At 39.9% G+C, this 27145-nt stretch overlaps 2 protein-coding genes and 1 long non-coding RNA gene across 4 annotated transcripts in view; 2 read left to right on the top strand and 1 right to left on the bottom strand.

Moving 5' to 3' along the window:
• KIF3C (kinesin family member 3C) overlaps positions 1-18872 on the top strand; it is a 40065-nt gene extending 21193 nt beyond the window's left edge. The window contains exons 2-8 of the mRNA XM_039346056.1: positions 5528-5629; positions 5869-5991; positions 8715-8833; positions 10809-10928; positions 12245-12380; positions 14435-14610; positions 15163-18872. Of these exons, the coding sequence (XP_039201990.1) occupies positions 5528-5629; positions 5869-5991; positions 8715-8833; positions 10809-10928; positions 12245-12380; positions 14435-14610; positions 15163-15256 (870 nt within the window). The 3' untranslated portion in view covers positions 15257-18872. The remainder of the gene's footprint in view (positions 1-5527; positions 5630-5868; positions 5992-8714; positions 8834-10808; positions 10929-12244; positions 12381-14434; positions 14611-15162) is intronic.
• Positions 18873-20563: 1691 nt separating this feature from the next.
• LOC120309079 lies at positions 20564-26338 on the bottom strand. The gene is made up of 3 exons (XR_005556994.1): positions 26237-26338; positions 23292-23498; positions 20564-21348 (listed from the first exon to the last, which is right to left on the bottom strand). It is a non-coding gene; the product is annotated as an uncharacterized LOC120309079 (long non-coding RNA).
• Positions 26339-26430: 92 nt separating this feature from the next.
• ASXL2 (ASXL transcriptional regulator 2) overlaps positions 26431-27145 on the top strand; it is an 81549-nt gene continuing 80834 nt past the window's right edge. For both annotated transcript variants that reach the window (XM_039346058.1, XM_039346059.1), the window contains exon 1: positions 26431-26743. In XM_039346058.1, the coding sequence (XP_039201992.1) occupies positions 26687-26743 (57 nt within the window). In that variant the 5' untranslated portion in view covers positions 26431-26686. The remainder of the gene's footprint in view (positions 26744-27145) is intronic.

Below are 27145 nucleotides of genomic sequence, written 5' to 3' on the forward strand. Positions count from 1 at the left end.
CCTGCTCAGACCCATTTGGAGTACAGTTCTAGGCACTATAGTTCAAAAATTAGAGGATGTTCAGAGGAAGGCTATGAAGGAGCAGGGAAACAAAGCCTTAAGAGGGATGATTAAATTATCTGGGTATACTTAAGTCACATAAGTGATAAATAAGATATTGTATCGTACACAAAAGAGAGAGTAGACTTATTTTCCACTATTCCAGAGCATAGAATCAGTATTAATGGGTAAAAATTACAAGGAAAAAGATTCAGGCTAGAGTAAGCCCCTCAGCCATTGCAAGATTTGCTACATAGAGCAAATCTCCTTCCATAGAGGTCTTCAAACAGGCTCTGTAATTATCTGTCAGTGCTATAGAGTGGAACCTGCACTGAGCAAGGGATTGGGCTTCATGATCTCTTAAGATACCTTCCAGCTCTATAATTCTGTGAATCTAAGAATACAGGAGTTGGAGTGGAGAGTGCAACAATACCCTTCCTTTTTACTCAGCTTCCCCATTAAGCACTGATGACAGCTTCTGAGGAAGGACAGCCCCGCCTTCCTGGCCCTGCTTCCTGCCTCTCCTCCTTCAAAATCTCTTGGCTTGAATTCAGCTCCCTGCAGTACGTAGTTTGAATCTATGTTCTGAATATTTTCTAGACTAGGCTACAAGTTGTTCTCTTCTGAAATCCTGGGATTTCAGAAAACCAAACTGTTTAGGACAGTGGTTCTCAACCTGTGGGTCGGGACCCCATTTGGGGTCAAACGAACATTTCACGGGGGTCGCCAAACAACGCAGTCCGCCATTTTCCCCCCCTTTCCTTAGCTGTGCTACTCCCTTTTATTCTATTGGCTTTTGAAAGTCAATAGAATAGACTCTCTTGAATAGAGTCTAATTCTATTGGCTTTCAAAAGCCAATAGGAATTGTCCAGGCTGTCTCTGCCCTGCTGAGCCCGCCAAAAGTCCCATTCTGCAAACGGTGCTGCACCAGTTGAGTAGTCCTCGACTTACGACCGGTTGAGTACTACTCAACTTACGACCGGTTGGGAGGGTCGTGGCATTAAAAAGGTTGAGAACCACTGGTTTAGGATAACCAAAAGGGGAGGCATGTCTGAAGAATTTCCTAGTGGGATTTGCCCATGAACCAGACAGGTCTTGGGCTTGTATTCCATGACACCCTATGTAGACTGCTTGAGGAGATTAACTGGTCTGAAATCATGCAACTTTTCTCATCATGGTTCAAAGTTGTCTAGGCCTAGGAAAAAGTGAGCTATACCCCATCCTTGAAGTTACGACTAATGCACACGTACATATGCACACCCTCGTCATGTGATTGTAATTTGGGCACTTGGCAACTGCCTGGCATTTATGACAGCTGCAGCATGTTGCAATCATGTGATCACAATTTGCGACTTTTCCAGACTGCTTCTGAAAATTAAAGTCAATTGGGGAAGCTGGATTCACTTAATGACCATGTAATTCACTTAACAACCTCAATAAAATGGTCATAAAATCAAGTCTGGTCACATGACAACTTGCTTAACAACTACATCACTTAATAATCAAAATTCAGGTCTCAGTTGTGGTCATAGACCGAAGACTGCTGTACAGTGCTCTAATCTAAGAGACTGCTACAGTCCTCGACTTACAATCATGTATTTGGTGACCAAAGTTAATAGGGCACTGAAAAAAGTGACATGTCTGTTTTTCACACAGCCATTGCAGCATTCAGACGCTTGGCAATTGGCATGTATTTATGTCGGTTGGAGTGTCGCAGGGTCTTGTTATCACCTTTTGTGGCCTTCTGACAAGCAAAGTCAATGCGGAAACCACATTCACTTAACAACTGTGTTATTAACTTAACAACTGCACTGATTCATTTAACAACTGTGGCAAAAATGTTGTAAAATAAGGCAAAATTCACTTAACAACTATCTTGCTCCATTGTGGTCGTAAGTCGAGAACTACCTGTATTTGTCTACCTTTGCAGTTGGGTTTAGCAATAATTGAATCAGAGACTTCAAATCTTATTCTGCATACAATGGAAACATGAGAGTCATCTGTCTCACATTGTTCTATTTATGTCTGGGAAATCCTTCTCTATGAATATGCCTGGCTAGGAACCTGAAGTTTAATTTATGAATCAGTAATGTTTCTTTCCTTTTAGACGGGGAAAATATGAAAACAAGCAAGTCTTGTTGCATTTATAGTTTCCATCAGATGGTTCTCCATTTATCTCTCATCTACCCTAAGGCTACAGCACTGCCTGCAAAATTATTAAAAATTGACAAGCTCCTCCTTATCACTTTAGTCTAAAATCCAGTGTTGGCCAAACTAGAAGGACCATTTGTTTAGCTACCATTCAAAATTACAACAACACTGAAGGAAACTTACGACCAGACTTTAAAGTTGCAGCCATCATTGTCCACACAGTCATGTAATCATGATTCAGGTATTTCATCAGCCGGCATGCAAGTATAATGTCACAAAATCCCATGGTCATGTAATCATCATTTCCAATTTTCTTTGCTGGCTTTCTACAAGTGAAGTCAATGGGGAAGCTGGCAGGTGGTTGCAAATGATAACCCATGATATCCTCACTTAATAACCCACAGAGGTTCACTTAATGATGATAACAAGAAGTACTGAAATTTCCATTGCTAAGTGCTGCAGTCACATGACACCGCACATTACTTAGCAATGGAAATTCTGGCCCCAATTATCATTGTTAAGTGATGCCTGCTGTATATATAAATGTATACCTATATGATTTGTAGAATAGCAAAAGAGGATCAGCTTTGGTAACTGCAATTCTTTGGTGCAAAATAGGGCCAGTTTTCATGATAGAAAGAGCCAGGGAGATATGAACTTTTCAGTTTGCAGAACTGAAATCCCCAATCAAATTGTTGCTTGTCTTCAAGACAGCTTGCCTTCCTTTCAAGTAAAAGATTTCAGTGTTTCTGTGGGAAGGAACTGCTCAGTGCGAGACATACAGGAAGGAGGGCTTGCAAGTAGTGAGTGCAGCTGCCATGTGTTGGCCAGCAGCTGTGTGGAAGGAAACAGTCCTGGCTATAGCCCAGCACCATCTGGGATGTGTCAGCACCACAGCCTGGGAACAAAGAGCAGAGAGCTTGCTCAGGACACCTTAAGTATAGGGCTGTCATAGGAAGTTTGAGTATTCCCACAGGATAAATGGGTAAATTCTCCATCTTAGCTCTTTTTCAAAGCACTAAAATTAGGTGAGCAGAACAGGATTAATTGAAATTGATATTTAAAAAGTAGACTGTGAAATTCTTACTTTCTCACTCTTCGATAGGAAATCCACAAATTCTTAATGGATGCCAGTTGTAAGTACCTTTAGAAAAATCCCCTCCATTCTACCCAGATTGAAAGGAAATTCTAGTATTTCAGAGAGATGCAAATTCAGAATCTCCTTAAATAGCCTCTGATATTATTAATGCTTATTTATATAGAAAACATAAGCTAACTTTACCTTTTATAAATTGTTATTTCTTTTTATAAGCCTGCTTGTCAGGAGTCACTATATCAAGGATTAAGTACTGCTATTGTTTTTTGTTTTGTTTTGTTTGCTATTCCTTTCCATCAAATGACAAAGTTCAAGTCATTTTTGAATTTCCCATCCTAACAGATTTTTACATGTGACTACTTCCATTTCTTATAGAGAGGAAGATAAGTAATTTTGAACTTTTATTTTAACTAGGATTTGAGAAGCCTTTATCCTAGATTCAAATTTAACATTTTGACTATATAGTGATCTATGACTGGCTTTATTAGACTATTTTAGGGTTATTTATCCAATGTTGACAGTTCTGAGAGAAATTGAATGTAATCACATAGTCTAAAAATGGGGAAAATTCATCCAGGTTTAATCATCAGGATGGCATCCAAAAGGCAGAAAAATGTTCTAAAAAGTGGAATTTTGGGACCCATATTTTTTTTAACCAGCTGGCTGACATTTCACTAAGACTGGTCAGTGTATTATATCACAGTCACAAAGACTAGATCTGTCTGGGTTCCAATCTGTGATGTTATCCAAAATTTCTTGCCTAAGACAGCTGTTTCACCTTTGCTCATGGTAAAGCTATTTCCAGTCCTCTTATCCCAGATATTTAGATTCCCATGCAGTGATAGTCACATTGGGAAAGAGGAAACATGTAGCATTTAACTTCTATTATTTCACTTTTTAATAACTGTCTCAAAATCCTCTAATCAGGATTGGGACCATATTGCAGCAAAATGGAGAGCTAATCCTCTTCCTTCATGCTATTTTTCTCCTTCAAATCTCCCTTTGAAGGGAAGCATCATACAGCTCTAGAAATCTTCGCCCGAGGCCCAGAGATGGATGGTGTCAAGAGCAGCCTATCAGCTGGCTTTTAAATTGCTTTCTCTTTTTCTTTTTAACTGCTTTTCTGTTGTGGATTTGGACCTGCAGTTTGCCAATTTTGTATAGCCAATCTAAACCAGAAGCTTTTTCTCATACACTTTTTCGGCTCAGCTGCTTGAAACCTCTGGTACCAAATGCCAAGTTAGCTGCTTCATCTGGTCACTGAATTAATCCAACCTCTGGGTTTGTATAAACATTGAACCACACAGTTAAAGGCTGATTTGGAAAAAAATGCCCAACTCGTTTATGAATTAATTCAATGTTCTGATTTTATAAATACATTGAACCACAAACCAACAATGTTGCTTATGCATGCTCTGCTGAACTACAAAAATAAATAAAGTCAGCATAGTGTGCAAATGCAGCTGTTAGATTATTAAATGATTTGGTTAAGCAAATCATGAGAACCCAGCCTTTATTTATTTATTTATGAGACTTATATACCGCTTTAAGTGCAAGCACTCTCTAAGCGGTGTACACCAGTAAGCAATGTATATATATATTTACATTGCCCCCAACAATCTGGGTCCTCATTTTACCTACCCTGGAAGGATGGAAGGCTGAGTCAACCTTGAGCCGGTGAGATTTGAACCGCTGACCTGCTGAACACAGTCAGCTAAAGTGGCCTGCAGTACTGCACTCTAACTGCTGCGCCACCTCAGCTCAATTTATTAACTGGCTTTTTGTGTGCCACCAGAAAAATATGGGTTTCTGAATTATCTAAATACAGTAATTGATTTATTTCAAATTCTGCATACTGCTTCATTTTTCAAATTACCATCTCAAGGTTTGGCAGGAAGGATTGAAGCAGGGCATACCACTGTGCTACTACTGTGCTAACCAAGAAGTTGAAGAAGAATAGAATATAATCTAAGCCTTTGTGATCCAAGAATTTAACTGCCAATATTTGCTGTAACAGTTTGACCTTTACAGCATGTGTATTAAATATTTGCTATAGCATTGAGTGCGTATTTAATCCTTTCAAATGAATTAAATCACTTGAGAGGGGGAATAAACATTCTCAAATGGAACAATTGTTCAGACATGTTGTGGCTGCTCAACTGTACATGTAAGCACTATACTAGTTAAAGGATGGAATCTTTTCCTATAATCTAATGTTACTTTCCCCTTCTTGTCTTCAGGCGATGGAGAGCAAATTGCTGATTGGCGGGAGGAACATCATGGACCACACAAACGAGCAGCAAAAGATGCTTGAGCTGAAGAGGCAGGAAATTGCAGAGCAGGTAAGGACTGGCTGTGATTTGGATGAGCTGCGGACCTCTCAACTTTCCTTCCGGGTGTCCCACTCTTTCTCAAACTAATATGAAATGGATATGACTTTGGCCTCTTTCAAAATACAAGCAACCTTTCAAGCAGATCATGGAGGCTAGACTGTAATGTTTGTCTATGGAGCCAGGGGTTGCTGATAATACTCTGGTGGGAGGTAGCAGGATTGTATTCTGACACTGATTCTATAACACAGAAGCGGCGTGAACGGGAAATGCAACAGGAAGTACTTTTGCGGGATGAGGAAACCATGGAGCTCCGGGAGACATTCACTTCTTTACAGCAGGAAGTAGAAATTAAAACCAAGAAGCTCAAAAAGGTGAGAATCCTGCAGAAATCTAGGACACAGTAAGATTCAGTAGTGTCAGAGAGATCCTACAGAATGTCCATTAGAAGAGATTGATAGCTCTCTTTAGAGGCAGGCTAATACATGTTTTAAGATTATTCTTTCCCAGGAGCCAAATCAGGAACAAGCTGTCTCCTGCAATAGATAACGGCAGGATCATGTTCAATTGGCAGAAGTTAGTCAGAAACCTTGAAAAGAACAAGGGTTCAGCTTCATGTTGCAATTAAGCCTGAAGAGAATTCTCTCCTTTATCATTTACCAGCTAAATGTTGTCTTTATGACATCTAAGATGTATATAGAAAAGAGTATGCAGACTGATTCCTAGAGAGGCCATTATGGGCTGATGTATATTCAGAGATCGCTGCACACACACTCACATACACCTTAGGAAGACTGATATCATGGGATGGGATGATTGAATAGACATCACATAATAGCATTTTTACTGAGATGAATGCTTCACAATTTCCCACAAGAACAAATAGCAACTTCACATGGATGGGAGAAAATAAAACATTCACTGCTGCTAGTAAATTAGATGAGTTTTAGATGTTCCCCCTCCCATCTCAAAATACAGATTATCCTACAATATATAATGGAAGCTGCTAGAATTGGGACAGTTTCTGCATGTGTAGTTACAGTGGGGGTTTATCTTGCTGTAATCCCACTAGGACAAAATTTCAATGACTATTTCCATAAATACATAGATAATAGGTAAATGCAAAACTTAATATTTCATATTAAAAAAAACCTTTGCTGTGTTTTTCTATATAATGGGTTTATCACTCCTGTTCTCAGATGAGGAATGGTATTTCTTACTAATAATCATTAAGATATTGACAATGGAAGTACCGTATGTTTTTTGTAATCATTGGGCTCCTTCAAAGAAACAGCTACATTATGGCCATCACATAGTCTGAGCACTGATACTAATATCACTGAGAATTCTCCTTTATCCCCCAGGTTCTCCACTTGACTTTGCCCAATTTTAGCATCTCCAACAGAACAAGTGCTAGGATTTAATTAATAAATTAGTCAAGCAAAAGGGAGACTTCTTTATATATATGAACTTAAGAAAAAGAACATTTTTTAATCCCATGTCAGACCATTTGTCTAAAGTAATCTCTACTATATGGGCGTGACTCTCAAGATAGTGTTGAATTTTACTATGCAGCAGTTCCAGCGAGTATGATCTGTGGTAACTACCTTGGCCTCTTGTTGTTGGGTTCACACAATATGCTTAACTCTAAATCCAAGATTACAAAACACAGTTGTTGTGTTTTCATAACATTATGTTTTAATGTGGTAGTATGATTCACACAACATGCAAAGAAAACGACTGGTTTTCTGCAACATGTTAAACTACAAAATATTCAAACTGATTTTAGTCTAATCTGCCATTTTGTGTGCTTGCAGCAGCTCTCCAACCTCTCATACTATGAATCTGAAACTGGTGCTTAAACAAGAGGCTTTGGATAAATAAATCTGATCTTTAACATTAATAATTAATATATTTATATAAGTAAAACATGCTCTACTTTTAAGAGGAACCCCTCTCTAAAAGCTCTTTGTTATTAAACCAGTAAGAAGATGACTATTGGAAGGCACTTTATACATTTTCATCACATAGAAGCAAGCTAGAGCTTGGGCTCTTGTCCAGTCAAAGCCTATTCTCAGTAAGACATTTTGAGCCAAACAACATGTGATGCACTAAGTCAATTGAAAGGTGTGTCTCTATACAAATGTTGATAGCAGGCACTGAGTCAGCGTATAATCAAAAAGCAAGTGACTATACTGGAGGAAAGTCTGACTATCAGCTGGTGTCAATTGATTGTTGGGCTTCTTTTGGACACAAGCTGAGTGCTGTTCCAGAATAATGATTGGTTTTGTCACCAATTAGTGATGTTTGGTAGGAGAGAAGTAAACAAAGCCAGCGGACCCCACCAACTCATTCTTTAATGTGTCCTGTACCACTTAAATAAGGAGAGGAATATTTGCCAGCATTGTGCCTATTGCAAAATAGGGATCTCCGGGGGAGGCTGGAAAATATTATGCCAATATTGTTTTCTGTCAGTTCAAGGACAGGTACAAAGCTTTTAGCTTTGCTGTGAGGGAGAACCCAATGCCAGTGTGAACCTAGAAAATGTGTGTGCAGATAAGGTTATCACATTATTGGAGCATAACAATATTATTTGTTGATTGACCCTTGAACTGCCCATTTAAGGGGTAGACAATTTTTGGGCCATGGAAAGCTTATAGTATTTATTTATTTGTTTTATTTCTATAGCTGTCCATCCTACCAATTGACTCTGGGTGGTGTGTGTATATAATTATTTCTAAAAAATGATTTAACATCTTCCAGATTTTTTTTTGGAATGATTGGGGCCAAAATGTTTGAAATCTTACTAAAGCATCACCAAAATATCACCTATTTATCTCATTTAGAGCCCCCAAGTCATTTCACTCCTTAAAATTTCTATCTCTCAAAGCAAAAAAAACAAAAAAAACTTTAAAATTTGGCTGCTCTTACATTTTAGTAATATTAAGATGGCTGCCTGGCTGACTTCAAAGCAGAGCATATTTTTCAGGCTAAGAAATATGATCCATGAGCTGTAGTTCATGCCAGCTGGAAAGGTGAGATGTGGCATCAAAGCTATTCTGCTAAATAAACAGCTTTTTTTTGGAATCTGGCCTAGCTTTATGCCAAGCTTCAGGCTGTGAAGGCAGAGATCCAGGACCAACACGATGAATACATCCGAGTGCGGCAAGATCTGGAGGAAGCACAGAATGAGCAGACACGAGAACTGAAACTCAAGTAGGTACCTTGATAAGACGTGTTGAGGTAGAGGCTGAGGCAACCCAGTATAATCTCAAGGAATGATTGACTATCTTGCACATCTGTCTCATTGCCAGGGCTGGTAGGTAGAAAGGGACTATGAAAGGAGAGACAAACCAGATGTGCCAAAGTGACAAGTTGCTTAAGTGAGAAATCAGGCCAGAACCACCAGCTGTTTAAAAAAGAAGTGAAATCCTATTGGTTTTCCTGTGTCACCTGACCCATACAAAATGAATGCCTTAGGACAGAGGTGGAGCGCTAGGGCCCCTTTATGACTTGTAGATTTCAACTCCCAGAATTCCTGAGCCAGCATGGCTAGCTCAGGAATTCTGGAACTTGAAGCCTACAAGTCATAAAAGGGCCATAGTTCCCCATTCTGGCCCCTAGGACCGTCTTTTGGATACTTTTGATGGCAGTGTCCCCTAAGTAGCAAATAATCCTATTGTTCTTTCCTTTTTCTTTGAGTTGATTAACAAAATAAAATCACCAATATACAAATCAATTTCAGTGCTGAAAACAAATATTTAAATTAGGGATAAAAGAATTAACATCATATGATGATGCTTATTGTTTCCCCCTCTATATCCTAATTGATTTTGGTATACCACAACCACAGGGATTTTTAAAAAATCCTCTCACCTCTGTTAGATGACATCTCTTTAAAAAGTGTGTGTCTCTGGGGGGGATCTTGAAGGAATTCCTGTAGGGACATGTTCTCACCACAAGACCCAGTCTACAATTAACATTCTTAACTGTGGGATGGTTTCTGAAGGAAAAGGTAATTTCTTCAATCTTTTTATTTTATTGCTTCTCTCTGCCAGCTTGTCTTTCCCATTTCAAGGAACCAATTAATGCTCGTGTTTTCATGATTCTTTTTTCTCTTTGGCACAGTAAAGCTACCTGTTATGCTTGTGTTTTTAATGATATCCCATATCAAAGGAAAGGTTAATGCAAAAATGTACAATACGAACACCCAGTCCCACGCCATTGTTATTTTATCTAGAACTCAAGGCTTAGTGTCATTTTCGATTTTGCTAAAACCAAGTGTTGAAGTCTTCTGTTGGCAGCTTGAATGGCACCATAAGTCTCAAATTCTAGTTTAACGGGCTGTGTCAAATGATGAGTAAAGTTATAGGGCAAGTTTCTCTTTAACTCTTTTCTGACCTAGCATGACTACCCAACCACTACCATATGTGAAGATGTCTCAAAAGAAACATTTGTCACAAGAATATCTTGAGAGTAACTTTTTTTTCTGGCAGCATAGCCTAACCCCTATAATCTATCTACAGAAACCTCTGCTTTCATTCACTATCTCTATTGTTCATTCCCATCATTTCTCACTGTCTCTAACTGTGCCATGCTACAACATTGGCCTGGTACCAAACAAGGTTGCTGATACTGTGCAGAATATAAAAATAACCACATCCCTGAGGAGAGGGAAATCATAATATTCAGCTTCACTGACTCCAATATCTCTCACTTTGGTGAAGAGATGATTTCCATTATCTCCAGCTAATGGCTTCCCTTCCTCCTAGTTAACATAAGACACACCATTCTCGGCAAAGTTCTCTTCTACAGTGGATTTTGCCCCAGGATTCTCCCTTTCTTATTATTCAAGGCACCATTACGCATGGTAGCATTTCCTTAGGTGGAGATGAGATGATGCAACCTTAAAATATACATTTGAGACTATCAGAGAGCAGGTTGTCATTGAGAAACTATCAAGGGGTCATACCATTTTAGCTGAGTTCCTTGAGTTGGACGATTTATTCCCAAATTCATTATAGTTTACAATAGTATGGATTATAAATGTGAAAAAAGCTACAGTGCCACTCCTCTACTTTGATTTTGCCTTCCCAAACTTTTATTGCTATAACTGCCAGTTAAAACATTAAAGAGAAATGTTTCATTTTTGTGTCTTTGTCTTGATTCTGCCCATATCTATTTGCTGCAGGTACCTAATCATTGAAAATTTCATCCCCCCTGAGGAGAAGAACAAGATCATGAATCGCCTGTACTTTGACTGTGAGGAGGACCAGTGGAAATTCCAGCCCTTGGTGCTGACTCCAGGGAGGTAAGTCTGCAAGCTCTGGCCTTTGATGCTCAGTGTCCCTGGGAAGGCCAGGCTGGAGGAGCTTCATGTAGATAGCGATGAAGAAAAGACAGCTCAGGGTCAGGCACAAGATTGGTAGTTCTTTCATTCCACCCACCCCTTTTAAGTTGGTGGTAAATCAGTCATACCTTCTGAAGACCCAGAGCCATATCGGGTTCAAGCACCAGGAAAATCAGGAGATCAAGACAGTTCAAGTGGGTATAAAGGTTTATTGTAAGTTTGAGCTCTCTACAAGAATCTGAACTACTAGTGCCTGTTAGAAGTTAGCAAGAGATAAGAGTAGAAGGAATTCAAGGTGGGATGGACCTAGATTTCTTGTGGGCATGAAAGGACTCATGAATGATGACGTGTTTGACCCCTCCCTTGGGCTCAGCTGGGTTATCTCCTACATGGGGCTCACCAAATTCCTAAAAAAAGCTTGCTGTCGAACTATAATGGAAGGAAGATAATTAAATACTTGCGGATTAATCATGTTCAGTATTAAATTTGTTTAATATTAATTCAGTAATTAAGTTCGGTCTCAGTCCTTGTCTACCCAATTTTTAGAGGTGCTGTTTCCTCATGCTCTTCCAAAAAGCTGGAAAGATCTGGCTTTTTCTGCAGACCTCAGAGTGACGCAAGGCTGGGGCCTGAGGAAGCTCTGCAGTTGTGATATGTAGCGTGTTTTCCCCAAAAGTAAGACCTACACTGAAAATAAACCCTAGCTTGATTTTTGGGGTGGGTGTAATATAAGCCCTACTCCAAAAATAAGCCCTAGTTTTGGGGCGAGGTAACACCTAAAAATCAAGCTACAGCGGGGATGAGGATGTGGAGCTGCCCCACGCACCCTGGCAGCCAGGCCTCTCCTGGCCGGTCCACTTCTTCTGCAGAGTCTTCTGCAGCCAGGCCTGCATTTCTCAGTCACAGGTCTTTCTGGAAGGCCACTGCAACCAAGAACTAAGCTATGGATTCAATCCATAATTCAATTCTGCAAGACCTCTGCAGCTGAGGCCAAGCTATGGATTGAATCCATAGCTCGGTACTCAGATGCAAGACCTTCTGGAAAGGTCTGGCTGCAAAATGCAGGCTGAATGCAGCTGTAGAATGAAGCTGCACCTTCGACCCCAGAAGAAGTAGGCCGGCTGGGTGGAGCTGTCGGTACTGGAGGTGAGTATAACAGACACCCCCCCAAAATAAGACCTGGTGCCTCTTTTGAGGCACATCTATGTGTTGCCACATTAATCGTGGCTGCTCTGGAGTAACTCCTTGCACGTTCTTTATTTTTTTTACTCCAACAGTAGCAGCAGTAGTAGCAGCAACTTGACCACTGGAACTCAGATGAAAAAGCGCCCAACTTCTGCAGTGGGATACAAAAGGCCAATCAGCCAATATGCTCGCCTAGCCATGTCAATGGGGTCCCATCCTCGGTATCGGGTGAGAAAAGAGCTCTTGGTGGAGTAGTGGTGGGTTGGTATTGGTGAGGAAAATAAATCCCTGATAATGTAATGCGCTCGACATGGGGCTACCCTTGAAGAGCATTCAGAAGCTACAGCTGGTGTAGAGTGCAGTAGCGTGGGCTGTTTTGGGGGCCTCTAGAATGGCCCCTGTAATACTACTGCTCCGCAAGCTGCATTGGTTACCATTCTGCTCCCAGGTGCAATTCAAGGTGTTGGTGATCACCTTTAAAGCCCTTCATAGCATGGTCCAGTCTACTTGAGGGACTGTCTCACCCTATTGGGATTGGCCCATCCCACCCGTGTTGCCAGAGGAGGCATGCTGCAGGTTCCGACAGCCCGATTATTCTGGCTGGCAGGGGAGGAAGGCCTTCTCTGCTCTTGCTCTTGCCGTCTGGAACATCTTGACCCCCCCATGTGAGGTTGGCCCCAACCCTCCTATCCTTTCATAAGGGCCTAAAGATGTACCTCTGCCAGTTAGCTTTGGGCCCCAGTGGGGGAACAGCACAGTGGGGCTGGTTGATTGAGTAACAACAGATCTCACCTCCCCCCACTCTGCCCCTGCCTTCCCCATGCGTTCTTAGATTTTAATGTTGATTTTAATCATTTATGCTTTAATTGTATATGTATTGGCATATTTTTATGACAGTAAGCCCCCCAGAGTTACTCTATGGCAAGATGGGCAGCCAATAAATTTTATAAATAAATAAATGGCAAGCTATATTCCGGTAAAGGAAATGCATAGCGTTTTTGACACTAAACAAGTCCATTTTCTAGCAATACACTGAATTATAAACTAATAAAAAGGCTAGGGTTGTATAACATGCAAAGTCTCAAGCAACCTAATGAAGACAAATGCAAACAAACTTAGCACATTATATAAATGTGTGTCTTAATCTAACTCATTTAACTAATATTTGTATCCCAGTATTGATTTTAAAAAAAGCCCATTGCAAAACTGTTAATAAGATATTGAAATCCGTATTACAGAAGTAAATTAATTAAACAGTAAGATTTAAAAAATAATCAAATAAATAGCAGTCGGGTCACAAGAAAAAAGATGACTAATTGTACTTAGAGTATGAAAGATAAGACCAAATAGGTGACTGGTTAGAACTTCTGTTTTCACAGTGGCCAGCCAAATTCTTGGGGAAAGGCCATAAGTAGGATATGAGAGTAAATTGGCTTCTTTCTACTCATGTTACTCAGCAATTAATATTGAGAAATATGCTGTCTCCATTAATAGGGTTAATATCTAGGCGTCATAACTAGCAATCACTTATAGTCTGCTACTAATTTGCCTAATCCTCTTCAAAAAAATCTTTCAAGTTAGCAGCCATTTCTATATTTGGGATAAAAAATTCCATCTATGTGCTTATAAATATTTCCTTTTATCAGTCTTAAATATCCTAATCTTTTATTGGATGATCCTGGTTTATAGTATTATGAGGTATTAAGTCTTATGAAAAAATCTTTTTTCTATCCATTTTTTCACATAAGGCATAATTTTATACATCTGTGTTGTGCATCCTTCACTTTCTTCTTTGGGGATTTGTTCCAGTCCTGTGAACATTTTGGTTAATCTTTTCTATGTTAGTGAAAATAGCAATCTAAATAAGAGAATAAAAAAGTATTTCTCATAAACCACTACCATTGCAGGTTGTGAAGATTACAATATTAAAGAAGAGTTGGAATGAATATCCCTTAGAAAAACAACCTGAGGATTGGTTTTACTGAAACCTTGACATCTGAGGATTTCTAAGCAAAATGTAAAAATACGGGCAGCTTCATGTGAAAAGCTGTCAGTTTGTAAGGCCATGAACTCAGATCATGAAAGAAACCATTCAGGATTTGCTTAGTCATGTAGATGAATAGGATTATCCTAATTTAGCATTGCATAGGGACTGTGTATTTACTTCAACTATTACACACACAGATATATGTACCAGAATTTAGCTTCAGCTCCGTAATAAATTGACCTCTTGATACCAACATCTTTCTGCCTTCCTTTCTTTTCCAACTTCAACACCAAAGGCCGAGAACATCATGTTTCTGGAACTAGATGTCTCTCCACCAGCTGTATTTGAGTTTGAGATCACACAAGATCAAAGTGAGCATGACCCACGAGCATTGCATTTGGAGAGGTTGATGCGCTTAGATAGCCTCCTGGAGCGACCTGCAGCATCCCGAGTACGGAAATCACGATCTTGGTGAGTTAGTGAATGGAAAGCAGATGTAGATGGCTCTTGCCAGTATCCTGGGCTCCAGTGCTTGGCTTAGTTATTAACTAAATGTTAAGCTTTGTGGCATTACAAAGACAAATAAGCAAGAATGAGCCACAGAGAGTATGAGCAAGATTGAGGAAGGTTGGTTAAATGAAAGCCTAGTAATCACCAACATAATGTTCAGAATTAGTGTGTGACCTGTCTATACCATCTAGCCCATAAAAATAGGTTGGTAGTCTATCAGAACCAATGTAGAGTAGCTCTAGAGTACTGAATAGGGGCTGGGAAGAAATCAGTTTGAAATCTCTACCCAGCCATGAAACCTCCCAGAAACTTTGGACTAGTCATTTCTTAGCCTAATCTGTTTCATTGAATTATTAGGATGTAAAGAAAGGATATATCAGCTGCTGTTCTTTTTCTCAGGTGAAAATTTTTGGTTTCTTAGGCAGGATAAAAAATGCTTTTGATGACGGGGGCGGGGGAAGGAAAATGTGGATTCTTGCTCCTATTTCTTTTTTCTTTCTTATCCCACTTTAGGTGCCAGACTCCTCGCACCTTGCCGTCTTCAGCAACACAAGTGTCCCTATCCTCCAGTTCACAGAACCCTTCCACAACACTGGCTCACAAATAATATCCCTTGAGCCCTTCCCCTTCCTTCAGATATGAGGACTGCGCTCTTTCTGCCACTGATTGCCTCTGAGAACACATAGTCCAGGGAGAGGTGTCCCCTGCACTAACTCATCTTTGTCTTTAGCTACTTTGTGTGTGTGTGTGTGTGTCTGTATGAGATGATGGCTCCTTGGGGTCCACATCCCCAGCATTCTCTGGATCTGTCACCCAATCACTCTATTTATTTAACATATTTATTTATGGTGTGTCTTTGTGATGATGCAGGTTTCCAGCTGAGCAGCAACTTCAGTTGGTGGAAGGTGCAATGCTACTGGCTTTCCATTAGTGCTGGGAAATTTGCTCAGTGCACAATGTTTCTAGAAGACAATGCTTGCTTTTTCTTCATTCCATGTATGTTTTAGACTCAGAAGAGAAAAATTATTAGGAGGCAATGGGAACAATCTATACTTAGCTCCAGTGGCGGTTCTGTCTGTTTCTTCTGGACTGTTGAAATCATAGTCAACTTTGATGAATATACTATGCAGTGAGGATGAGCAAAGTAGGCGGGTCTCAGGGGCAGGATCTTGATCTCACCAAAATATATGAATTTCCTTCTGCTTTTGCAATAAGGGCACAGGTCTCATTTCATCTTCTGTTCAAATCCTCTTCATCTACTCTCCACATACAGATGTTGCAGAGAAATAGCCTGGGCATCGTTCATGCAAGCAGACCTATGAGAGGGCTAACTAAAGCATCTTTGTGACTTTAGGAAACATTCTCTGCAGCTGGTTGAGAAAAAGACAAGTCAGCTTTAAGCAGCTAATAATTAAAAAAATTTGATCAACTTACCAAGAAAAGGAGTCACCTGTACTTTAATTTGGAAGAAAATGTTTATACTTGAAAACAAACCATGTATGTAAAGTGGGGAAGGGGAGCTGAATTCCCAGTTATTTTGACAGAGCACAGGAAATAGTATCTTATCCAGAAATATGTTCCAATTCACAAAGTCCTTTCAGTGGCAACTGCAGGTTTAATAGAGCAGCCAGCCTACTATTGGCAAGAATTTTCTGGATCTAAACAGACCAAGAAGAAATAATAGGGGAAGAAAAAGTCTTTATATCCAGTATCTCTCTCTGCTTAAGTTATGTTTTGCGCTTTGGCTTATACTTAGAAGAATGGCTGGTGATAATCTTAGCTGCCATGCTTCCTGGTATTGACATTTTGGATAAACCCCAAGTTAGTCAAGCCCAATCATATAAGCCATCATGAACTGCAGAAAACAAGAAATTTAGAAAGCCTAAATTGACTAGCTTTAATAGGAACGGAAAGAGAAGGAAATCTTGAGATTGATGCATGATCCCAAATGTTCTGTCCAATTCTGGCAGTAATTTTTGCTATAGAAAGATTCTTTCCTGTCTGTGCTGAGTTTTGAGTACTGAAATGCTGAAAGAAGGATAAGAAAACATCTGGCATCAAAAGAGCTGCAGCACAGAGCTGGGCAAATCCAGGAGTGTTGACAAAGGTCAAACTATGACAGCTTATACACTGAGGCATGTAACATTTGGGATTTCTGACAAAATGATTCTCCCAAATCATACCTTTTGGTCTCCTTTGTATATACCTTGCTTTGTCCTTGCAGGAATATTTTTGTTCTAGGATCCAGTGGTTTATTTAGGAATTTGCTTCCTTTGGGATCAAAATGTTCAAATTATTATCTTTCAGCCATTGAGAGAATCATAATAGCACAAATTCTTACCATTATTACATTATCTATTATCTCAAATGAAACAAGTACAGAATTGAGGGCAATTGCTATTGCAAAACCATTAACTTGGACTCCATGTTTGTATTATCCATGTTAAAAATTATACCGTTCAAGCAGTAAGTCAGTCAATTTGGGACCTTTAGTACAGAAATTACAAGAGGGCATTTTCTGGCAAGTTAATATAGAAAATGCTTTCTAGAGATGGTAATGTGAGAACTAACACAACTGTTATATAATTTTACCATAATACGCATACATGTAGTATGCCAATTTGCCTTTTACTTCGTTGACTCTAAAGCTCTGCTCCATCTTTTGTACTGGTTGTTTTTAGCAGCTATTGATATTCCTATTATGTTTGCTTGCCATGCTTTTTTATGCACCATGTAGCTGATGAATTATGAGAGCTAATACAGGAATATTGTTAAAGATCAAGGGCAACGAAAATGTTCAGGGATGATAGTTAAGAATCTAGTTAGAAGCTAACCTGGTTCTCAGACCATAAGAAGAATACAGTGTGTGTTTCTTTTCTCCCCAACTCTTAAAGGAGCCAAATATGCCTTCTTCACCAAAAGGTTAAAAAAAGCTTGAATCCATTTACTCAATGCCTCCTTGCCTTTGATTTCTGGAGTCTGCTAAATTCCAACTATCTTGGAATCAGGATCAAGCACATCCAAATGGATCTTTTAAGTTTACTTTACAGCACAATGGTCACATATAGAAAGAAGAATGAGGCACTTGAATGAGGTCAATTTATTTATGGGCTTAAGCTAATTAATAACACTTGAATTTAATATAACTGGCCTTTTCCTCATCTAGAAGTTATTTGCCATGGACTGTAAAAATATATCAACTGGAGACCTGTGAAAATAAAAGAGACGTGTCCTTGTTTGCAAGGGAAAGTTAAGAGACGCTCTCACAATGGAAAAGACATCTGACCAGAATTTTTTTTCCCATCCAACCAGGATTCAAATTGGATGCTGGTAAGCTATGGCCAGTTGTTTTTCCTGCTTAATCACATGTTGGCTCTAGAAATCGGGGGTCATTACTAGACAGTTAACCACATCTAGCAGTTTGAAGCAGTGAGCTTGTCTGCACACAAATATGGGGAAGGATGACACTTTTGACCATGTACTTACTTTGGCTATACATTCAGTGTCTGAAGATCTCTCCTATTTCTCAATCTGCTGCTGTGCTGCCAGTAACCTCAGATAACTTCCTAGCACAAAACACAAGAACTATTGCAAAGAAATACTGTAACTTAAGACAAGAACCAATTACTGATAGCTGTGGCAGCCTTCAACTTCTACAGTGGGGCTAGGATGCTCCTACAGCTCTGCTGCATTGCTGCAACAACCTCAGATGTAGATTTCTAATATTCTTTGTTCTTTGTATGTCAGAGAGTCTGTATTTACATATGAATGTATGTGGTGAGTACGTATGTTGTGTGGGTACATATGGGTATCCCACCCAGGTTAAATCATGGGGTTTCTATTTGGGTGATTGGAGGGGGGGGGAAATCCAAAGGGGAATAAAAAAAAGGGAGGGACTGGTTGGTTGGCAAGGTGAGGCCTCTACTGGGACCAAAATATTGTGCCTGTTACTGTGGTGATTTACTTTGGCAGTCAAAAATTGGTGTACAGTGGCCCATGCTTGTTGCTCTATACATATGATTATACAGGACATAATTATGCATAATATATTACACATGATGTACCAGAAGAGGTTGGTGTCCCAACTCTCTCTGGTTTTGGATGGATAGCTTTTCAATACACTGTAATGTTGCTTTGATTTGGTGTAGGCCTGAAGAGTGCTGAGCAGTACCACAACCAAATCCCAGCCATGACAATAAAGGAATGAGCATTGTTGAAAACAATCTCTCATTTATTTGCCACTCTCTTTTTTGCAGTAAAGTGGGGGGGGGGAGGGAGATGATCTTAGACCTGTTTATGACCAAGATCTTCCAATAGATTTCTATATTATGATTGGAGACAATATATAGCATTGAAGTAAATACATGTTACTGAAATAATGCATTCTAATTTGGAGAATTCTCTGTTTAACAAAATGGGAGGTAATCCTAAATTAACAAAACATAGGCTGGTTCCTCTAACTTGTTAAACTCTAAATGAGCTAACAAAATACAATTGCTGTATTCACTAAACATTCACCGTCTAAACAAACTATATTATAACTTAATGTGATGACCTAATTCCACTATTATGCTAAGACAACTTCTTGGTTCTCCTAACACAATACAATAAAAATCACCAACCCAATTTTAGCTGAATCTAGCATTTAATTAAGTTTGATAAATAGATTTAAGTTGTGAACTGAGAAAAATAATAAGCAGTGATATAAGAGGAAGCATTTTGTAATATGTGCATTCCAAAAGTTTACAGTCTAACAATTTTTTTAATTGTTTGTATTACATGCAGAAATATTTTAGGCTGCATCAAGTGCAATCAACAGAGAAGTATGGTGGATTGCCTTCTCAAGACATAAGTTTACCTATTTCATATACAGGTCTTCAACTTACAACTACAATTGAGCCCAAAATTTCTGTTGCTAAGTGAGATATTTGTTAAGTGAGTTTTGTTCCATTTTATGACCTTTTTTGCCATTGTTGTTAAATTAGTAACATGGTTGTTAAATAAATCTAGTTGCCCCATTGATTTGGCTTGTCAGATCGCAAAAGGTGATCATATTACCTCAGGACAGTGATGGCAAACCTTTTAGAGACCAAGTGCCCAAACTGCAACCCAAAACCCACTTATGCATCTTCGGGTGCCGGGTGGGTATGGCCCATTTGGGCGTGACTATGGTGGTAACAGCAGACTGGGTGGGACTAAAAAGTTCAATCAATTCCAACTTTGCAAGATCTTTTTTTTCCCTGCAAGAAGTTGAAATTGACTGATTGATTGAACCTTTTTTTTTTCACACGGCAGCAGAGGCCTCAAGCAAAAAGGTTTTATAAAACCCAGCTGAAAGCCTAGGACTGGGGCAACGGCGCGCATGCCCACAGAGAGGGCTCTGAGTGCCGCCTCTGGCACCCGTGCCATAGGTTCGCCACCACTGCCTCAGGACATGCACCCATCATAAATATGAGTCAGTTACCAAGCATCTGAATTTTGATCATGTGACCCTGGAGATGCTGCAATGGTTCGTAAGTCTGAAAAATGGCCATAAGTCATTTCTTTCAGTGCCATTGTAAATTCGGTCACTAAATGAACTGTTGTAAGTCGAGGACTACCTGTAATTGCTTTTGCATTGAGGGAAGGGAAGAGAAGATAGATTGGTTATAGAGGGATGCACACTTAACTGAGTCTGAAATCCTGCTGAAAAACAGTATGTAGAAGATTAAAAAGAACTGTATGCATGCCTTACTTAATACTGTTGTCCTTTCCTTTTAGCAGAATAATCCATTTGGTTTGCACTGTGTTTGCTTACTTCTTAGAGCAAAGCCAATCAATACATGATGCAACAAGGAGCGTTGTTGTCTCAATATGTTATATAGCCATAGACACAGGATTCAGAGGAGTCAGTAAAGTCAGTAAAGTGAGAAAGTTTGCTGAGGATAACAAGTTGTTTATTGAATAAAATAAAAAGAGATAACGTGTTCCAAAAGAATGACTCCAAACTGGAAGAACAAGGCAAATGCAATTTACAGCACAATATGTACCAGAGCACAACATTGAAATGATCTGTTGTGATTGCCCAGAAATGACATCATTGGAATGTGTTAAATAGCTTGAAAAATATTACAATACTTAAGAAATTAAATATTACATTTCTTTTGTAAGGAGATGGAAGACCTCACTTTCGTTTGTGATACCTTAGTTAGAATCCTGCCTTTACACATTCTCGTACATAAGGAAACTCATTATTTTACATATTCCATATACTATATTATACTGAAGAGCCATGGTGGCGCAGTGGTTAGAATGAGGACCCAGTTTGTTGGGGACAATATGCTGACTGTAAACTGCTTAGAGAGGGCTATAAAGCACTGTGAAGTGGTATATAAGTCTCTTTGCTATTAGTATTCAATACAAACCGATAAATCCTAATATTGTCTTGTTCCTTGCTCAGTAGAATGATTTTCTTTGTGAAGGCAAATATACGTGGCCCAGGGTAATGTTGCAGGATCCAATCTGAGTTGGTCACCGGGACCAGAAGTCCAAGCTTTCTGACTCATGCTGGAGACCTTCTTCAGGGAATTTCTCAATCTCCAGGATGTGTCTTTCTTTGCATTGTTGGGGCAATACTTAGTTATCTTCATTTTGCATTGTTGAGTAAAGCATTCATTTGCCAAGCCAATGCAGTCTTGAACAGACTGGAAAATACAATCCCTAGGTGATAGCAAAAGAGGTACTACTGTAAATAGGTAAACTTTTATTAAGATCTAGGAAAGAGTTTTCTTTATCTCTTTGCTCCCATCTAGTGGTCATTTGGAGTTACAGGTAGCCCTGGTTTTGAATCAGTTCAACCACTTATATCAAAATCGTTATACAGATATACAGGGTAAATACATGGGATAAATAAACTGGAATTTATACTTATACAGAAATCTGAATGGATGTTCATGCACTGCCATTTGATTCTCTTCCACCTCACCAATTAATAAGGGTCGAGGCTTATTGGGCTGTCCAGAGCCAAAATGGCCAATTTTAATTTATTAAAAAAACTTTTAATATAATAGCAAAGTAATGTTTTTGGATGTGAATTATAGAACAAAGCTCATTTTGCTAAATATAACATTATAAAATGGTGGTCATCAGAGAGCTTTTTAAGGTTTAAAGTGTTGTGCAAACATAATTTAAAGAAATTGAATCCATTCTTCATTGCTACTCTCATATGCAAGAGTTGAAGTAGGCATGCTTCTCAGATTTCTTGGAAAACTGTGATAAACAGAGAGGCAGAAGTTGACAGACTAGCTTCTAAAGAAGGTCATGATTTTTTTCTGGCTGAGAAAGAGTACCTGATTATAGAAAAAATAGCATCCAGCCTTCAAATCAGATTTCTACCTAGTGTCCCTGTTCAAACAATACCGTATGCTTAGCCCACTCAGAAAGAGCAGCAAACTCATTTATACATTTTTCTAATATTGGTTAAATTTTTCTGCTTTAGTGTGTTGTGAAAACCAAACTGTTTGGTTCAAATCTAGCTCACTTTATAGTGCATTAGAGTTTGGTGTAGTGGTTAAGATACTGGGCTAAAAATCAGGGAACTGTGAATTCTAGTTCACAGTATCTATATACATACAGAAACTCAGAAAACTGATTCATTTAATGACCAGGTTCAACAGTATTAGGTTCCCTAAACCTAGATTCTATATATCAAATCAAATAGAAAATATCATTTTCTATAATACATATTTAAAGGTCGTTCTGTACTGCAAATGTGGTGCTACGCAGATTAAAAAGTATAATTGGTGAAAATATATTTAGTCCCCTTAGAATTCAGGAATCAGGTCAACTGAGAAAAAATATATCTATTGAATGAACTGGTTCAAAATGGAATCAAACAGAATTCCTCCTTTTTCATATCGTAAATCCTAATGAAAGTTCTCACTTAATCAACAATCTCTTGGTTTGATTTGCTACTTTTGTGGGATTCTGGTTACATGCTCCAGTTACTACCCCGCAGGCAATTGAAAAGAGATAATGTTAGAATGTACCTAAAGCTAAAAATATATGAACAAATGCATAATAAAAATGCATTAAAAACCTTGCAAAATAAAAATTGAGAGTGATATGTTGGTTTCATTCACAAAACATATTTAATCTTACCAAATTATGCCATTTTTCTGGTTCTGTAGCAAGTACAGCTATATTCTCTTCCTCCTACCCTCTGAAACCTACCCTTACACAGGATCAGAATTATGACAAAGCCGTGCCTCAATTCTAACATGGTTGATTGTATAAAAAAAATCATTCCAATATTTAGTTGTACAAACAGGAACATAGTATTCCTGTCATGATTCCTTAGATTGTCTACCAGGCAACTCATGCCACTTTTGTGCTATGACTTAGCCTGAAGCCAGTGTGAAAGATGCATAAAATCAGTTTCATCCAAGAACTGTTAGAGTTATCTCCCTTAATATGTAGGTCACCATGGCAAGAAAAGGAAAATTTGACATATTAAAGCTATTCGGTATCAACCAAGAGAGAGTCGGATATAAAGGAGGAACACTGGGTAGAAAGACAAATAAGCATTCTGTCCACATCTCCAAGGTGCATAAAACAAATGTATGCAATAACACAAACGATGCACAGCATTATTCTTAACTCACATCCAACTTCTGCAAGGTTAATCTTCACCCTTCTTTTTTTGCTCCACATTAAAGTAGCATTTTCTTGCTGTGCTAAGCAGTCTGTCTGCCATGCTTCATTCCATTGTTGGCAATGTTTCTGCTCCAATTAGCTCATGTGCTCTGTGGTGGGAATGCCCTTCTTCTCTAGTCCTTGCTCTGCATGGTCATTTCATTCTGATAGGCTATCTGTGAAGAAAAACAGAAAGTTTGGGTTTTTTCATAGGTTCAACTAGCTTGCTTAATCTCCAATGGTTCCGAAGTAAATTAAGATACCTCACACACTTGGCAAACACTGCTTAAGAGCCTGCTGGTCAAGAATCAGATTATTCTAGTCTCCCACTAACATTTCAGTCAAAAGGTCATTCAGTAACTTCCCTCTAGCACACGGGTGTCAAACTTGATTGCGGAGCCGGGGCGGGCATGGCCTGCACATGACGCATCCAGCCCGCAAGCCGCCAGTTTGACACCCCTGCTCTAGCACATCCTGGGATTCCACCAGATCCAGAATATACCATGAGTTGGCCCTAAATCTTGCCTTGTGTCTTTGTAAGAATTGAAGCCGACCATATCACTCTTTCAGCTGGAGAGCTATCCATAACAAAAAGGCCGCTTTTGACTCCCAAAGCATGGATTATCATTATGGATGCTAAAACCAGGTTTACTTTAATGAGTGGCAGATATAATTTGAAATGGACCATGGTAATTCTGCAGTGGCAGCCATTTTGATCTAATGATTAAGGCACCAGGAAACTGTGAGTTCAAAGTTCTGCCATAAGACAGGATTAAAAAAAAAAAATAACTCCCTCTTGCCACCAGAATTCTTCAAATAAATTGGCTTAAAATGTTGAAGTCTCCTACACCAAACTCTTCAGAAACAATAACATTATTACCGGGATCAGATCCAGCAGTTTCAGCAGCAAAACTGTTGGGCACAGGAACACAAATGCCCATTTATCTTATTTTCCCAATCCAGTATCTCTTCTGTGGAGGTGGGATTAAAAATTGATTTTTCTGTTTTTGGCATAACTTAGTGCTTTAGAGAATGGGTACTTGATACTACCAATTTCACACCACAAATAGTGCTATCTATGATGGAATATTGGTTGACACAGAGAAGGGGGCAAGAATGTCAACTCCTTGCAGAAAAGGCATCTGAGTCCTGGGAAAATAGAAAACATGAGAAAGAAACTAAAAACAACTCCATCTTAGTTATCTTAATATATTTTGATATAAGGAATGGCTTTGAAGATTCTGATATAATAGTCTTAATGGCATTAAGGTACTTTTCACACTCTTAGATCATTTCCTGACCTTCCCTACTTTGAAGGGCTGACATTAGCAATCTAGGCTGCAAAGATCTGGATATGGCAAAAAAGAGACTGAGATTTTTTTTAACCAATCTCTGCCAGCCCTTCATAACTCATTCATTCATTTCTGAACCCTGACCTGCCCCTTAGGAAATGAGTGCCCAGCCTACTTTTATTATTATTAGATTTGTATCATCATGATCATGATTTTAGCCATTGTCTATCCCAGTGGTTCTCAACCTTTTTAATGCTGCGACCCCCAACCAGTCGTAAGTTGAGGACTACTCAACCAGTCGTAAGTCGAGGACTACTCAACTGGTGCAGCACCGTTTGCAGAATGGGACTTTGGCGGGCTCAGCAGGGCAGAGACAGCCTGGACAATTCCTATTGGCTTTTGAAAGCCAATAGAATTAGACTCTATTCAAGAGAGTCTATTCTATTGGCTTTCAAAAGCCAATAGAATAAAAGGGAGTAGCACAGCTAAGGAAAAGGGGGAAAAAAACGGTGGACTGCATTGTTTGGCGACCCCCGTGAAATGGTCGTTCGACCCCAAATGGGGTCCCGACCCACAGGTTGAGAACCGCTGGTCTATCCACTGCAGGATGAAGGCTTCTTTTGCACGTTTCCAACCAATACGGTCTCGAGCTTTCTTTTGCCAAATGAGCCTGCAATACTTGCTGATATCGTTGATCCATCTTGTTTTAGGTCTCTTGTGGATGCTTTTTATCAAGTGGGATCCATTCTATGACTGCCTTGGTCCACCTGCCATCAGTTCTTCTTGCTATATGATCAGCCCATTTCCATTGCTATTCTTTTACTCTCTTGATGACATCATATACTTTCATTTATTCTCTAATCCATATGCAGGTCTTTCTATCTTGTCTTGTAATGCCAAGCATGCTCCTTGCGCTACTGGTAGCTTTTGTATCGATTGTGAGATTCGTATCCATGTTTCACTGGCATATGTTAAAGCAGGTAGCAGACACTGATTAAAAACTTTTCAGGCATGGGGGAGGTTGTTCTTAAAAATTATACTTGACTTGCCGAATGCCTCCTATTATATATATATAATATATATAATTATACACCGTCTAGAGTCCCTCTGATGAACATGGGCAGTTCTTAAATATGATAAATAAAAATACATCTGAACAGTGTCAACTGAAACCGGCGATATACTTAATAGTCCTGCTTTCTATTTTCCCCACAACTCTGTGAGGTGGATTGAACTCACAGTGACTGGGGGGGAAGTCGCCCAGCTGGCTTTTATGAACGTGCCATGCCAAAGCAGTGTGGGCTGAATCAATCCAATAAACCATGGCTCAGTGGATGCCCTGATTAGCGTATTATGCGGACATAACTGCAAGAAACGGAGGTGAATGGAGAGTCGATTCGGACAGTCTAGCAACCGGACCGTAGCCAATATCGAAGCGCCTCATTTCTGCCACCAGCAGGAGAAAACTGGGCACCGAGCAGAGTTTGCACGTAACACCCAGAGACTTTGCACTCGGGTTCCAACAGGGAGTCACTGCGCAGCGGTGCCTCCCCAGACGGTGAAACGCATCCCAAGACTGCGCGCATGCGTAATATTAGAAAACTACTCAAGACAAGCCAAACCTATGACATTGGGTGGAAGGCCACGACTATGGCGTTTTTCCTTGTCACCAGCATGACGCATGTGCATCTCTTCCTCAACGCCTTCTTCCCGGCTGCAGGGCGGAGCTGCCTGTCAAGAATTTCCTTTGGCTCCACCTCCGTTCTGTTTCCTACATGGGCAGTGGGCGGGATTACGCGGTCAGTTGGCGGGCAGGCTGAGGAGGAGGAGGAGGAGGGAGGGAGGTGGAGGCACTGTCACGTGATTACTGTAGGCTTCCCAACATGGCGGCTGGGGTAGCTGCGAGCGTTGCAAGACTCAGGATTTAAGTAGCAGCAGAGGCCAACCCTTCCTTCTCTTCCCCCTCCCACGGCAGAGACCCCGCACCGGCCTCGGACACGCCCCCTCCCCTCGTGCCTTCATTCATTCATTCATTCCATCGGTTGTTCGGCTCTTGCCAGTACCCAGCTGCCATGAGGGAAAAGGGCCGCAAGAAGAAGGGCAGGACCTGGGCAGAGGCCGCCAGGACGGTACGCAGGGTTGGGCTGGGGCTGGGGGGACGGAATGGGTGTCACCAGTTACTTTTCTCTCTCTTTGAGCGCATTCGTCACTGTTAGGCAGTCTTCTTTCAGGCAGTGGCCTCTGAAGCGTTTGGGCTTCAATTCCCACCGTCCATAGCCTCCATGTTAGCTGCAGGTGATGGGAGTTGTAGTCCAGCAATTCTGGATGGCTGGCAAGATCACAGTAAGATGCAAGGAACTCTTCTCCTCCCCCCCCCCATCTCCTCGCGCCGCCCTCAATCTTTCTACTAAAAGGAGTTTTTAAAGTGTAAAATGATTAAACCCCTGCCTCTATTTCTGTGATCTGACAGTTGGAATGGGAGAACAGCTGTTGCTTGCCAAATACTCCATCTTCTTCGGAGAAACTGGTAA

The sequence above is a fragment of the Crotalus tigris genome, unplaced genomic scaffold (assembly GCF_016545835.1).
Source record: "Crotalus tigris isolate CLP2741 ecotype Arizona unplaced genomic scaffold, ASM1654583v1 scf7180000017987.690289119674:8195010, whole genome shotgun sequence".
Lineage (NCBI taxonomy): Eukaryota > Metazoa > Chordata > Lepidosauria > Squamata > Viperidae > Crotalus > Crotalus tigris.